At 40.0% G+C, this 13,950-nt stretch overlaps 1 protein-coding gene across 5 annotated transcripts in view; it reads right to left on the bottom strand.

The window, feature by feature from the left end:
* Positions 1 to 13,950, bottom strand: part of MYOM1 (myomesin 1) — a 95,533-nt gene that overhangs the window by 61,601 nt on the left and 19,982 nt on the right. For 4 of the 5 annotated variants that reach the window (XM_035125929.3, XM_035125931.3, XM_035125930.3 and 1 more), the window contains exons 1-2: positions 8,125 to 8,280; positions 5,595 to 6,003 (exon numbers count right to left, since the gene is read on the bottom strand). In XM_035125929.3, coding sequence (XP_034981820.3) covers positions 5,595 to 5,965 — 371 coding nt within the window. In that variant the 5' untranslated portion in view covers positions 5,966 to 6,003; positions 8,125 to 8,280. Of the gene's footprint in view, positions 1 to 5,594; positions 6,004 to 8,124; positions 8,281 to 13,950 lie in introns of those variants that run through there. The other variant, XM_060277896.2, reaches the window with a different exon arrangement.

Raw genomic sequence — 13,950 nt, 5'->3', positions numbered from 1 at the left:
CTACCAGACCCTCCAAGTGTCCCTATTTTCCAGGGACATCCCTGATTTAGAGAATCCATCCCGGTTTTTGATTTGATCCTGGAATGTCTCACTTTTCCTTAGGATGTTCCTATTTTCATTGGAGAAATGTTGGAGGGTATAGAGTTATCTGACCCCTGAGCCGTCTGAAGGCCATCCTGTATAGGGAAGTTTTTAGGGGAAGTTATATATGTTGGAAGCAGCCCAGAGTGACTGGGGCATGGGGCAACCCGGTAAGATGTGTAGGGTATAAACAGTAAAATTATCATTATGGAATGGGACCTCCCTATATTCATCGAAGAAATGTTGGAGGGTAGAGTCCAACTGACAGCGAAATGCAGATGATGTTTGGCCACACACACACACACACACAATTTGGATAAAAGTTACTGAAAGGTCATGAGGCTGTTGTCCCTGAAACCAGAGAGCAAAGAAAGTGTGATAGGTCCTACTCTGGGGAGATTCAGTTCCACATACCAGGTAAGAAGGCTCTGGTTGCAACATCCTTCACTGAAGGGCAATATTTTAGAATCTACTCTGGAGAATCTAGAAGCTTCTCTGTCTATGGACCCCTAGTGAGCCTGGATCCAAGGGACTATGAGAAAACTGATTTTAGAAACTTTTATAGTTAGTCTGCTAATACCTCGGGTGGCAATCCTATAAACATTTACCTGGGACTGTACACCACTGAGCCAGTGGCGGAGCATATGCCCGCGCTGCCCAGAGCAGGCGCACTCCCGAGGGGGGCGGAGGGTGCCCTTTCAGGTGTGGGATAGCCGCTCGGGTGCATGGAACAGTGTGTGCGCCCTGCAGCTGGGGGCGGAGTGAGCCGCCGATGGTGGACATTCTGTGCGTCGCCTTCCCGCAACTCCCAAGCCTCCCCCAATTGTCAAAACGAAGGGGGAAGGGGGGAACGCCGCCAGCAAGGCGGTGCAGCTCCTCCCCTTCCCCTGACGGCTTGGGGTAGGCTTGAGAGTTGCAGGCAGGCGGCACGCCAAATCTCACCCCCTCCCAGCGAAGACACCCAGGGCGTCCACCCCCACCGCACCTCCTTCTTCTGCCCCTACACTGAGCTCAATGGGACTTACTTCTGAGTAAATTTGGATCTGTTTAAGCTACTCTCAATCCCACCATATATCTTTTAGCGGAATGGCAGGATATAAATTATCTTAAATAAATAAATGGTTTTAGGAAGCATTTCAGGGCACAAGGAAGAAGGCCAAAGACCTATAACTTGTTTGTAAGAGCAATTGTGTTGTTTCTAAATACGTAGCATCAAAAATAACAGCTTACTCTAACATCTGTATGTAAAATCGACTTACAACAGGATGATATGTATTCATTGGGAAAGAAACTTGATTTTCAACTCTGGTTCTGCCCAATTCATACATTACTTGACTATTCACACCAGTGATCCTAGTCACTGCTGAGTATGCACATAATGCTTGAGTCCAGCGCATAAGTTACTGAGTGGCAGCAAGCACTGTATTTCTAAATGAAAAGTACCCAACACTCATGGCTATTGCGGCCAAACAACAGCTATAATCATTCTGTTCTCATATTTATTTGAGGATTGCTAGAATCATTCACAAAGGATTTTGAGTCATATACCCAATGCCTGAAGCAGCCCTATATTGCTTCATAAATTTAATTACCATAGGTAGGAACATCTAAGTCTGACATTCAGAGCCATTGGTTTAGAATGTCACCTGGCAATGTGAACTGCTTTCATGTCTCATCAGGGCTTAGAAGACAAATTGTACTATGGTTCCCTAGATGTTATTGACTTGGATGCTCTTATGTCACTACAGAGTATGATTACCTATCGTTAAATTTAGCTGAATGCTAAGGCATTGAGAGATTTTAGAATTAGAATGTTAAAGTCAATTAGCAACTTTTGAAAAACTGCTTAGGTCTTGCCTACATAAAGGGGGGGGCGGACCTGGGTATGTTCATATTACAAATTGATGCACGGTTTCAGGATTTTTAAGACATTTGCTGCGGACAGACTGCTTATGATAAGCAATGAAAAAGCCTGGAAAACGTAATACCTTTGGCAAGTCCTAACACAGTTATAAAGCACCCAGCATATTATTTCACATTGGAAGAAAGGTTTAGAGGATGCTTCACATTAATGTGCAATATAACATCACAATATGACATCAAAACAACTTTAGAGATAACTCTTGTGATAGATCCTGGTCTCTTGGCTAGACATGCTTCTATGGTAGAATGGCTCTTCTGTTCATGCAAAGTCCTGAATTCTATCAATTTTCCCCATCCCTTTGTAGTCCCCCATGGCCCATTCCACACCACTCAAGAGGGTCTCCTGACCTTGAAGAATATGTTTTTAGGGATACAGTAGGGTGGAAAGGCCAAGAAAGTTTCATTGTGCAAGCAGAGTTTGTGCAAGCAGAGATCTAACGTAGTATGTTACTCTGTGAAACAGGCTTTCCTTCTAAATAAAATGCAAAAATTCCTTTCAGAAAAGTGAAGTATGTGCTGTGTTGCCAGATCAAGCAGAGTAACAGGATCCCCCTAGAGATTGCCCTACTAGTCTAAGATTGGAGACTCAGCTATTTCATATTCTATCTCCTAAGTGACAAACATATTTAGACAGACCTGATTTAGCAGAAAAGATGAATAAGAACCCTTCAAAAGACTGATAAGTTTATTGAATGAATGAGGTTTTTCTCCTATCCCTTCTTCCACAACTTTGCTTTGTCTGCCACATGACAAATGAATGAAGTAGCCTAGCTACCGTACTGGGTTGGGTGGGTTTATCTGACATTAAGGTGTCCTTGACTGCAGGGTCATCAAGTTGAGAGCCTTCCAAATGTTGGCCATAAGCCATGAGCAGGTTTAGGGCACATAAAGGTCTGTGCAAGATACTTAGCACATTAGAGAAGCTTGCTGAATAAGCATTAATCAACCATTGAAACACAAGGTATAGTTGCTTTGAACTAATTTATAAAGAAAAAAAAGATATATGCTTTTTACTATAAACAAAAATAAACACACAGTTCAGATTATGTCCTAAACCACTTGATGGCTTGTAGGCACTGAGCAAAACATAAGAAAGCTTGACAGCAATACCAGGAAAGGCCCTAGAACCATTAAACTATCAGTCTGTGAACACTCAGAAAAGGATGCTGTGATTACTAAGACCCTATTTTTCAGCAGCTGGCTCTAAGCTTTAAGGATCTGCTAGTTAGGAATCAAATGACCAAATATTCTTCTCCATACCTAAACTCATGACTAATGACATAGTTCGTGGCATGTAAAAGGGAACATCTTTATTTATACTTCTGGGCTGCTAGAATTCCCTTTGGCCAAGACACAAAATGCTTTGGTGTATGGCTACAGACTTTGATGGGTAAATCACCGCAAGAGCCAAAACACAGTGTGCATATGCGAAATCAATATTGTTTGATCATCACAATATGGAAGAGCAGGACATATCAGACTTCCCATGGTAAGCACATGGTTTTCAGGGTGGGCTATCTCTTTAATTCTGTTATGCCATACTCCCTATGGCAGGCATTTTGTGTTAGGCCACCCATCCCCCATAGCAGTTGTTTTGTGACTGGGGCCTCCAGTGCTCTCTCAAAATTCAAAATGTGCCCACTGGTCCAAAAAGGCTTGGCAACCCATACTATAGAATGGTAGGAAAGAGCAAATATAAAATGTAATAATATTGACTTGAAGAAGACATTTTTGCAGTAAATAATCTTGTAAATATAATCACTTAAGAGCAATTATTTTTGCAGGAATCGAGTTCAACCTTGAATGTTCACTACTTAAAACTCTTTGCCAAAGCTGAAACAACACAGCCAGTTAAATAATGAATGGAATCATACTTTCATCAACACCAGCAATTCAGTTATAAAGGTCAATGCTGAGCACTTCAGTCCAAGTAAGCACATACCCGCCTAAATCCCAATCACAATTAGATAATTACTTCTGGCAAGATTATTTTTTAAAACCTGCTGAGAAAGAGGACATTTTAATGGGATTTCACAACGGTATTGGATTTCCAGTTTCAGTGCCAACTTCTTCCAGTGATCAGAATATGTACTCAGGCAGCGATGATGGCATCATGATTAGTCCTTGGCCCATCCTCAGATATTTAAATTACTATCTTTGGCCATTCTGCTATCACTTAAGGCTGATGTATATTTATTTTACATGCATGTTTAAGACAACTAGCAAATGTCTAGATTCATCACATCTGCTTCAGTTTTCCTACTATATTACAGAGGAAAACCATGCTCTTAACCCTCTTATGGTGAGACAGATGTATGAAACATTCTTCCAGTGTTTTCTTTTTCTTATGAAAAGTTAATAGGAGACTGTGTTTGAGGGCTCATCCACACTGAAGTTTAATGTAGATTTGAAGTTGCTTCTGTGTCTATATTTTTGTGGCATCCACACAATACTGTACTCTCATCCAAGTGGCAGCCTGCATTCCCACCCCCCCACCCCCCAAAAAATTAAATTTGGATTGTCCTGATCTGCAGATAATCTGCTAAGGGAAGAAAACACCATATATAATTGCAATGTTACCCAACTGTGGATGCATTGCGTGGATAGGTTATTTTACATGTGTGCTCACATCCTGGGTTCTACCTATCATCACACACCCTGCTTCCATTTTGTTTCCATCAGCCCAAAGGAAAGAATTCAGCTTGGCAATCTGGTATATTGAAAAAATTGTGCTTTAAAAATGCATGTGTGCAGATAAACAAATACATGTGCGCATTCCGACAATGGACCTCAGATTTCCAGAAAGGGAAGTGCTAACTGAGGGGAGGAGACAACACCACAAAGCATGAATAGGTACCAACAAGCACCACCTTCTAATGTGGATGGAGAGACAATGAGATAGATTTCAGAGGTATAAAACTGAAAATGTTCATGTGTGGATGAAGGTGTACAAATGCACACATGGAAACAGCAAATCGCATATAAATTTGTAAACCACTTTGAAGTTTTCTTTTTTGTGTTTTTTACAATAACCCAGTGTATAAATTTTATGATATAAAATAAACAAATAAATAAAAGTAACGCCCTCATGTAGAGACAGCCTGAGCTGAGGAACTGTGAGAGGGGGAGCTAATGAAACCATTTCCCTCCAGCCATTATTCCCATCAAAACCAAGGCCCCATTTCACCCATGGGGATGGAAATACATACATTTTCATCCTGCATTGAGAAGAAGCTTGGGGGGAAGGGTGATGGCTGAAGGGAAAGGGTTAAGCGGCTCTTTCCAAGCTTCCAAGCCTTCTTCAAAATCCCTGCAGCAAACTGCTGCATGTCTTTGCCTGTGTGATATCTAGGCTGGCCCTCAGAAGACCCATAGAAGAGACAAATGCCATACCTTTGTGGGAAGACTGTAAAGTGTAAAAAAATACGTCTAAGAATAACAAATTATTCCAGCAAAGAAATACATATGATGGTACATCACAGAACCTGTTCCTGCTCCAACTGAAGCTAATGGGATGTTTTTCACTGAAATGAATGAAAAAGGAGTAAACATTTCCTTGCAACTGAGCAAAATTTTGTGTTTTACCCTACCCTCGACTGTAGGTTTCATATCCAAGGCGGTAGGCTTCAGCTTTCTTATTGACCAACTCAGATCCATGATGGTAGGCTTCAGCTTTCTTACTTATCAATTCAGATCCTAGACTGAGGGCTGAAGATCTTTTACTGTGAGCTGCTGATTCATGGGCATAGGATTCTGCCAATTCATGGCTAGATGCTGCAGACTGCTGGCCATGGTGGTAGGTCAAGGCAGCTTCCTTACTATAGGCAGTAGATCCATGAGTGTAGATGGCAGATTTACGCTTCTCCTCCCTTTGGTACTGACTTAGAGTAGACTCCAGCTCCTTGTGGCGATATGTACGATCAAAATGTTGATGATGCCTCTGGTAGAATGGTAAAGACATCCTGGATTTCTCTTAGCTCAGCCCACACTTTTGATGTTCTGTAAAAACAACAACAAACCACAAGTTAAATAGCATGTATGACTATGCTATTATGGTGGGGTTTTTTATAAAAAAAAATGTCATAAGCTGCCTTGAGCATGGTTTTGACCATGGATAATAATAATAAAATCATGTATGTACCGGTATGTAAAGGTAAAGGACCCTGGACAGTTAGGTCCAGTCAAAGGTGACTATAGGGTGTGGTGCTCATCCTGCTTCAGGCCGAGGGAGTCGGCGTTTGTCCACAGACAGCTTTCTGGGTCATGTGGCCAACATGACTAAACTGCTTCTGGTGCAACAAAACACCGTGACGGAAGCCAGAGCACATGGAAACACCGTTTACCTATGTATGTATGTATGTATGTATGTATGTATGTATGTATGACATGCTCAATAATTTTTCAGTGACCATAATTAATCCAACAAATAGTAGTTTGAGTATTTCAGTGTATGAATAAGAAACTTTCACAAGGACATAAGTCAAAAAGTATACACAAAATCCATTTTAACATTCCATTTATATAAGAACATCATTCATTTGAAGTTAAGAAGAATATTTATGTCCACACAGTTGTAGATTTTGAGTTTTATAACTTTCTATGAAAATTTGAGACACTTATGAAAATTTGAGACACAATAGAAAAAAGTAAAATTTTAGTTTCATCCCATGTGGCAATTCCTAAACAAAAACAAAAAAATGCTATTTAAAGGCATCTGGTTACTCTTGTAGAATTTTGGTACAGGAATCTTTTGTCTAACTCTTCTAGAATTAAAATAAATGTTGTGTATTTTTCTTTTCTATTTCTTCTCTATTTCTAAAAATCTAACTTTCAAATCACATTTTCAGTATTGTGATTTCAACATTACATTCCAGATTCTGCATTCCAAAATCATCTTATTGTGACCATCTCACACAATTACATTTGGAGAGACCCAAGATGCAAAACTGCAGCGTAGTGGATCAATACTCCAAATACATCCATTTGCAAACCAGTTATTCTGAACCTTAGTATTCACAATAAAATGTGTGAATCCAAATTATAATTCCAGTATGTATAGCATAACTCATACAGTGCTTATTATTTCATGTTCTGCACTGTATGTGTGTCTGTTTCCTTCACTATTTGCATTGTTTATATAACTGCAGTCTGTCTTATCTTATATAATTAACAGGCTGTATCAAGGGCCCATGGTTTCCAACACTGAAGATCTATCAACTTAATTATGACTTTGTTCAAGACCCACTTGTTGACGCCCACAATCAGTACACACACACAGCCTTAAGCCTCTTCTGCTGCATTTTCCCGAGCACCTGCTGTTAGTGGCGTAGTGATTAAATGACAAGGCTTCTTCAATCTTCAGTTTGAAAATTATTATTCATTTTGTGAATGGTCATTAGTTTTATTTTAGTCTTTGGAAATGCTAGATTGTGTGTGTGTGTAGTAATTCATAGTGCACACATTTACAGAGGCATGCACAGTAAAAATACCTAATTTGACAATAATTTAACTACTATGATTAACTTTTTATTTGTTAATGTAGGGCTAAATAACAGGAGCAGTATCATGATGGCAGACTTCTCACTGGCCTATGCATGTTCATTAAAGCATGTGTAGAAAGTGCCCACACATACTTGTGCCACACAGCTGTTTGCACAAGGATGCCCTTCGAACATTATAACGAATACATTGCACATATGTTGGTGCATTGTGTTGGTATTCCCCTCTAACAAGGGCTGTAATATTTTTTAAAATACTATGGGAATCTTGAAACACATAGAGAAACTAATCACTTGAACTGTTTTCATCTGAAGACATTCTGAAGTAACTATCAAACAAAAGCAGAAAGTATTTTAAAGAGAACTGTTACACAACTAAACATTCTAGTGGCACCATTAACTCATGTTTCATTTGAAAAGTACTTTAGCGGTATGTTGCAATAGGTGAGCTGCTAGATATTTTGCATTACTTTGTTTTTTCTTGAAGCTTCACTCTTAAGATTTCTCCAATCTGCTGTTGAATCCATAATAGAAGAAAATAGAGAGATAATACTGGTCCACATTTATAACATACAGAATACATTTGTTTGACAAATAATGTCTCTGGACATTGCATACTTACCTGTAGTCAAATTAAGAATGATAGAATTTCAGTCTTGTACAAGGATGAATGAGAAGAAGAGAGAAATCCAGCAAAAGTTCAATCCAGCAGAGTGGCTGACAGGACCAGGGTTGAGGGACCCTCAGGTCCAGAACAAAAATAATGACTGTAGTCAGTGGAATGTGAAAGCAACACTCCCAACCTTTTATGGCTGGATAGGCTGTTAAATATAGCAGCAGCAAAGAGGGGGGGAGAGACAGAGTGCTATCCCTCCACAAATATATGACAGCATCTTCAAGCTACAGTACAAGTCTTCACTCTCTCAAGCCTAACGAAATTGAGTCCTAAAGCCTTCTGCCAGCTCCTAAATGATGTCAACATGGCTGTGCAACTGACATTCATTGGTTTAAGTAATGAAGGAAAATCTGTTGCTCCATAAACCTAATTTAAAAATAAGTTGCCACTGTACTGACAGAAGCCAGAGTTACAGTAGTGTGACATTAATAAGAACTCCTGAATGTTCTTGTGCCCAGTTCCATCACAGGATGCTATTAACACAAGTGTTGATTTATCTGCTGTGAACTGAATTTAGCCAAGGTAATTTGGAAGTGTGAAGGTAATTAGGAAAGCTGAACTGTGGGTTTCATGGGGGGGGGGATTATGTGATTTCTTAACAAGTTTTCAGATTTTATAATCTGATAGAATCATAGAACTGTAGAGATGGAACGGACTCTGAGGTTCATCTAGTCCAACCCCTTGCAATGCAAGAATTTCAACCAAAGCGTCCTTGACAGAGGGCCATCAAACTCTGCTTAAAAACCTCCAAGAAAGGAAAGTCCGCCATCTCTCATGGGAGTCTGTTCCACTGCCAAACAGCTCTTACTGTCAGAAAGTTCTTCCTGATGTTTAGCCAGGATCTCCTTTAACAAAGTCATCACTGGTCTCTGAGCGAAAGGTTGAAGATACTGATTCAGTTGAAGAGTGCATGAAAGGAGTGGATACCACACTTCACCTGACAGGTTTGGGGAATGAGCCAGGTTGTGCCCATATTTGAATTGGGTCTGAATCCATGTTTATTGCTTTGAACTTCCCCACAGCAATCCACACAGGAGTGTATGGTCATACCTTGACATCCGAACGCTTCGACTTCTGAAGGTTTCGACTTCCGAAGTTGACAACCCTTGGAAGTCCTTTTGTCGCGCGCACGGGCGGCACATGCGCAGAAGCACAAAATCGCACTTCGTGCATGCGCCGTAGTGGTGCTTTGACATCTGAAAACCTCAACTTATGAAGACGGCCGCGGAACGGATCACCTTCGTAAGTCGAGGTACCACTGTATTTGCTGTTGTACTTAGAATGAATCAGCCCTGTATATGCATATTGGCAGCCATTCCCATTGCTATTTAGATTCCTGCTGAGTTTGCTTGTTAATTGTCTCATCAGTTAGTTGGCTGCCCCATTCCACTCTTCTATGTTAGTTTCTTCAGGTGGCATTGTCAACATATTGACAGATAACTTTTTTATTTTAAAAAACTGATCTGGTTTGTGTGGAATACTCATTTAGGGGAAACTATATTCTGTTCTCCTAAATTACTCTGTGCACAAAATAGATCAGTTTTTCCTTCCTGCTTTGCTGCTGCTAAACTAAGCCTTTTTGAATCTGTGGGTACCTGTGGTGGGGCAGGGGGCAGATAATGATACAAGTTGGGGAGTCAGTGGGGCTGAGGAACCCTTTCAAGTTCAGGAACTGGCATGGTGGTGGGAGAAGGTGGTGGCTTCGTTGTGTCTTTATCAACCATGACTTCTGCCAAATGATTATCACCTTCTCCCTACCTGCAAGCAATCAAGACCCCCCCTCCCCAAATCCAGGCTTCAACAAGGAAAGCAGCTGGAAGAGACAAAGCAGCAGTGGAGACCAAGGAGAGAGGTCCAAGTCAGGTGCTATGAAAGCAGAGCTATCCTGCTTTCATTCTCTAAAGGGCCCCAAAGAGAGCACATGCAATGGGTGCTTTGGTGTATTAGGGTATTTCTGTGGCAGAACAAAAACCTCATAGGTTAGCCCTCCTTGAATCTTTTTTCTCTTCCCTCTGTTGTTGTTGTTTAGTCGTGCCCAACTCTTCATGACCCCATGGACCAGAGCACGCCAGGCACTCCTGTCTTCCACTGCCTCCTGCAGTTTGGTCAAACTCATGTTGGTAGCTTTGAGAACACTGTCCAACCATCTCGTTCTCTGTCGTCCCCTTCTCCTGGTGCCCTCAATCTTTCCCAACATCAGGGTCTTTTCCAGGGAGTCTTTTCTTCTCGTGAAGTGGCCAGAGTATTATTATTTTAGTTTACAGCAAAGGGAAGTCCAATGCTGTAAAGAAAAAGAAAAATATTGCATAGGAACCTGGAATGTAAGATCCATGTACAATGGTAAGCTGGATGTGGTCTCTTCCTTCTAAACCTCACTTATTCCCTATCAAACTGCCACTAGTGCCAGTTCTATATAAGTCTTCCATGAAGTTTTGGTTCAGTCTCTTTTAGCACTAAGTATTCCAGTCCTCCTCTCCCCGGTTTGGAGGCTTCAAATATTTTCACATAAATACACTGTCTCATGTGTAACCTTTTGATCTCTTAAAGCAGCTGCCACTTCTTTCAGTATGTTTGTTGCCAAGTTCTATCCTATCCTCACTTAGACAACCTGAAACATTTACATCATCATCACTAATGGATGAGTTGACCACAATTGGATGATTTCAACTTTATTCCAGCAGTTGGTTTAAAATCCTGTCAAAAGGAGGATGGTCATGCAATGTTTAAGCAACTCTGAAATTCCACAGTATCTAGGAAGCTAAAATTTGCAAAGGTAGGAATTTGTGCATAACCCCTCAAAACTAGGAAGCAGCATGTGTAATCCAGACCTAAATTCCCTTTAGACATGGTGACCATTTTACTGAACAACTTTCAGTTTCATTTGTACTGCAAATGGTGTGACATTTTTGTTTCTGTTATCAGAGAACCAAAGTGATCAATTTTCGTATCTGTGAAGATTCTTTATATGTATTTATATTCCATCTCTAAAAGGATTTAGCAGCAGTACATATGTTTTTATCTGTCTGAAATAATAAATTTACTAGGAAGAAGAAAGGGCTAGTGAGACAAGTAGAGTTAGTAGCTATGTAATTTTAGCTTTCTTTTAATCATTTAGCAGTCCAAGCACATTGACTTCTACCCAAAATGTGCCCCTGAATAAATATTCTCTGGGTGTTTTGTGAGCAATAAAAGGATGAGAAAATAAAAAGGATCCTGTTGATGAATGGTTTTGAAAATGGGTATGATATTGCTAGGGAAAATTGGTGTCTGTGAATCCAGGAATATCAGTTCAAGAATAGAAGGTATGCACTTATCTCCAGACTGCACCAAAATAGTACACTATCTTTATGGTACATTGCTAAGAGTAAGAGCCCTCCCTTTTTTATTTCTATTTCAATAGATGAACAGCTGACTGCAGTTTAGTTAACATTTCCTTGCAGCAAATGCTTTGATGTCTATTGTAAGCCATAACTGAATATTTAAGATAGAAACCATGCATTCCTTTGGCCCTCCTTCCTCTTCTATAGAAATATTATATTAATGGTGTGATGAATAGTGATTTTCTCAATTTGAAATACCTAGGGAGGACCCAAAAAGTTTTATATTACATTTTTTGAAGGGCTGACACATTATTAGAAACAGTCATATAATTTTAATTAATTAACAGACCAAACTATTAAATTTGAATGGGAGTAAAAAAAAGGCAAAAAAGGCAAAGACCCATGGTGCAGAGTGCAACAGTATGGCTTTCTCCAGTTCATTCCAACCTTTGCAGACACCTTGGGGAATTGCTATTTCAGCAGGAGTACCACCAGCTAAATATCTCCATCTCATGATCTCATGATCATTCATTTGTGGTTTTCAATCAAAACCTGTCTCTGATGGGAGAATGTTATATATGGGAATATCACTGCTATTTGGCAGTACCACTGTAAAGGCTTTTCAACATTTGTGGTATTCTTTGTTTGAAATACTAAGATTTCATCTTCATGGAATCATGGATTGTGCATAATGACATGAAATTTCTCTTTCCAGAAACATTTTAGCTGCAATGTATATGTGTATCGGAATTTATTTTGTATTCAAATGAAATGTATTGTTTATTTTAATAATATTGCCATTATTAACATGGCTATATATATATATATATACCAAAATTATCTGTGCATTATTATGCTTGTACCACACTTTCTCCAAGGCACTCAAGGTGGTATGGATATATGGGAAATTACTGGAAAGCCACATTTATCTTTCCCATTTCTTATTGTGATTATTAATGCTAGGCTATACAGGTAGGGTTCCTGACCTTGTCTCTATTAGTGCCTTATCTGCCACCTGCTGGCTGAATAGGGTACACACTACAGTACTGTATAAATTTGTTCCTCAGAGTACTACAGTAGTTGGTTTGAAGCCTATTTGCAACTTCGGTCTTTAAAATATATTTAAAGCACATTTTCTCCCCCAAAGAACCCTGGGAGTTTGTTAAGGGTGTTGGAAATTGCAGGTGTGTGAGGGGCAAACTACAGTTCCTGTGAATTGTAGTCAGGTCTGAACTAGACTGCAAGTGTATCCCCATCAGGGAAAAATAAAGAAAAGAAAAAACCATCTTGCAGAATCCTTATATGTTTCTCTGTATTTATATACTGGGGACTCACAGCAACCACAATATTTGGTTCAAACCACCAAATCCCTTCTTCTTTTCACCAGTATAGTTGTCACACTGATGAAAAACAGTTAACATTCAAGCTTCAGCTTTCACCTCAACTTTCTCTGGTCTTTGCCTTATGCCTCCCTCATCAACGACAGTATATTTCTCTTTAGTAACTGCTGCTAACTGCCCTTTCTTTACTGACTACAACCTTCAGCCAGCCAGTGCCTGCTGTTCCGCACACAAATCAAAATCAATGTACCTGATCAAAATCTATAATAAATGATCTCTCTCTCCTCTGTTAGAACCTGTCACCAAGCAGCAACTTCAAAGAGGCCTGCAATGTAGTAGCAGCACAAGGCTTCAACCTTTGACTGTTATACCCTGACATCAACAGAAGTTGCAGAAATCTTTTCCATAGCACAAAACATAAGACAAACATATATACTCAGCATTTCTCCACAAAGCACATGAGAACAAGGCTACTGATTTACCTCCAACATCCTTCCACCAAAGCAGAGAGAGCAGAGTCGAGGTAAAATCATCCCCTTTGGTTACAGGGGTGGGGAACTTGATATGGCTGGCAGGCCAAATACTTACCTCCTCTGCTCCCTGCAGGCTAAACCAGGCGAGGTTTTCCAAGGGGCTCATTCTCAGCACCCATGAGCTGACCGCCTTTGACACTGACTGACAGCCCCACCTACAACGGGCTGCCAAATGAGCTACTCTCCAGTGAAGGAGTTCCTCTGATGTCCTTTTGCACCTGCAGACAACTGGCACTTTGAGGGAGCAAACAGATTTAAAAGGTGCAAAAATCAGATTTAAGGAGCAATCAGATTTTAAAGGTGAAAAAATAATAGAAAACTATTATTTAATTATTATTTAATTAACTTTTATTCAGCACCATGTGCCAGATTCCTACCAAAAGGGTTACAGCTAACATTTAAGAGTTGATTCACATATTAATATCTGTTTGATATATTACTCCTATTATTTCCATGAGGAGAGAAAAACTTCTCACAAACTGTCCTGTACAAGAGTTTTCTTTCTTGAAATAAGGAACATTTCTGTGATAGGCACTGCACAATTTCTTCTGCAGTTTTTCTAGCAGCAACCAATAAAAG

The sequence above is a fragment of the Zootoca vivipara genome, chromosome 8 (genome assembly GCF_965207765.1).
Source record: "Zootoca vivipara chromosome 8, rZooViv2.hap1.1, whole genome shotgun sequence".
Classification (NCBI taxonomy): domain Eukaryota; kingdom Metazoa; phylum Chordata; class Lepidosauria; order Squamata; family Lacertidae; genus Zootoca; species Zootoca vivipara.
Note: the sequence above shows the minus strand (reverse complement) of the source record. Positions and strands in the feature narration are given on the sequence as shown.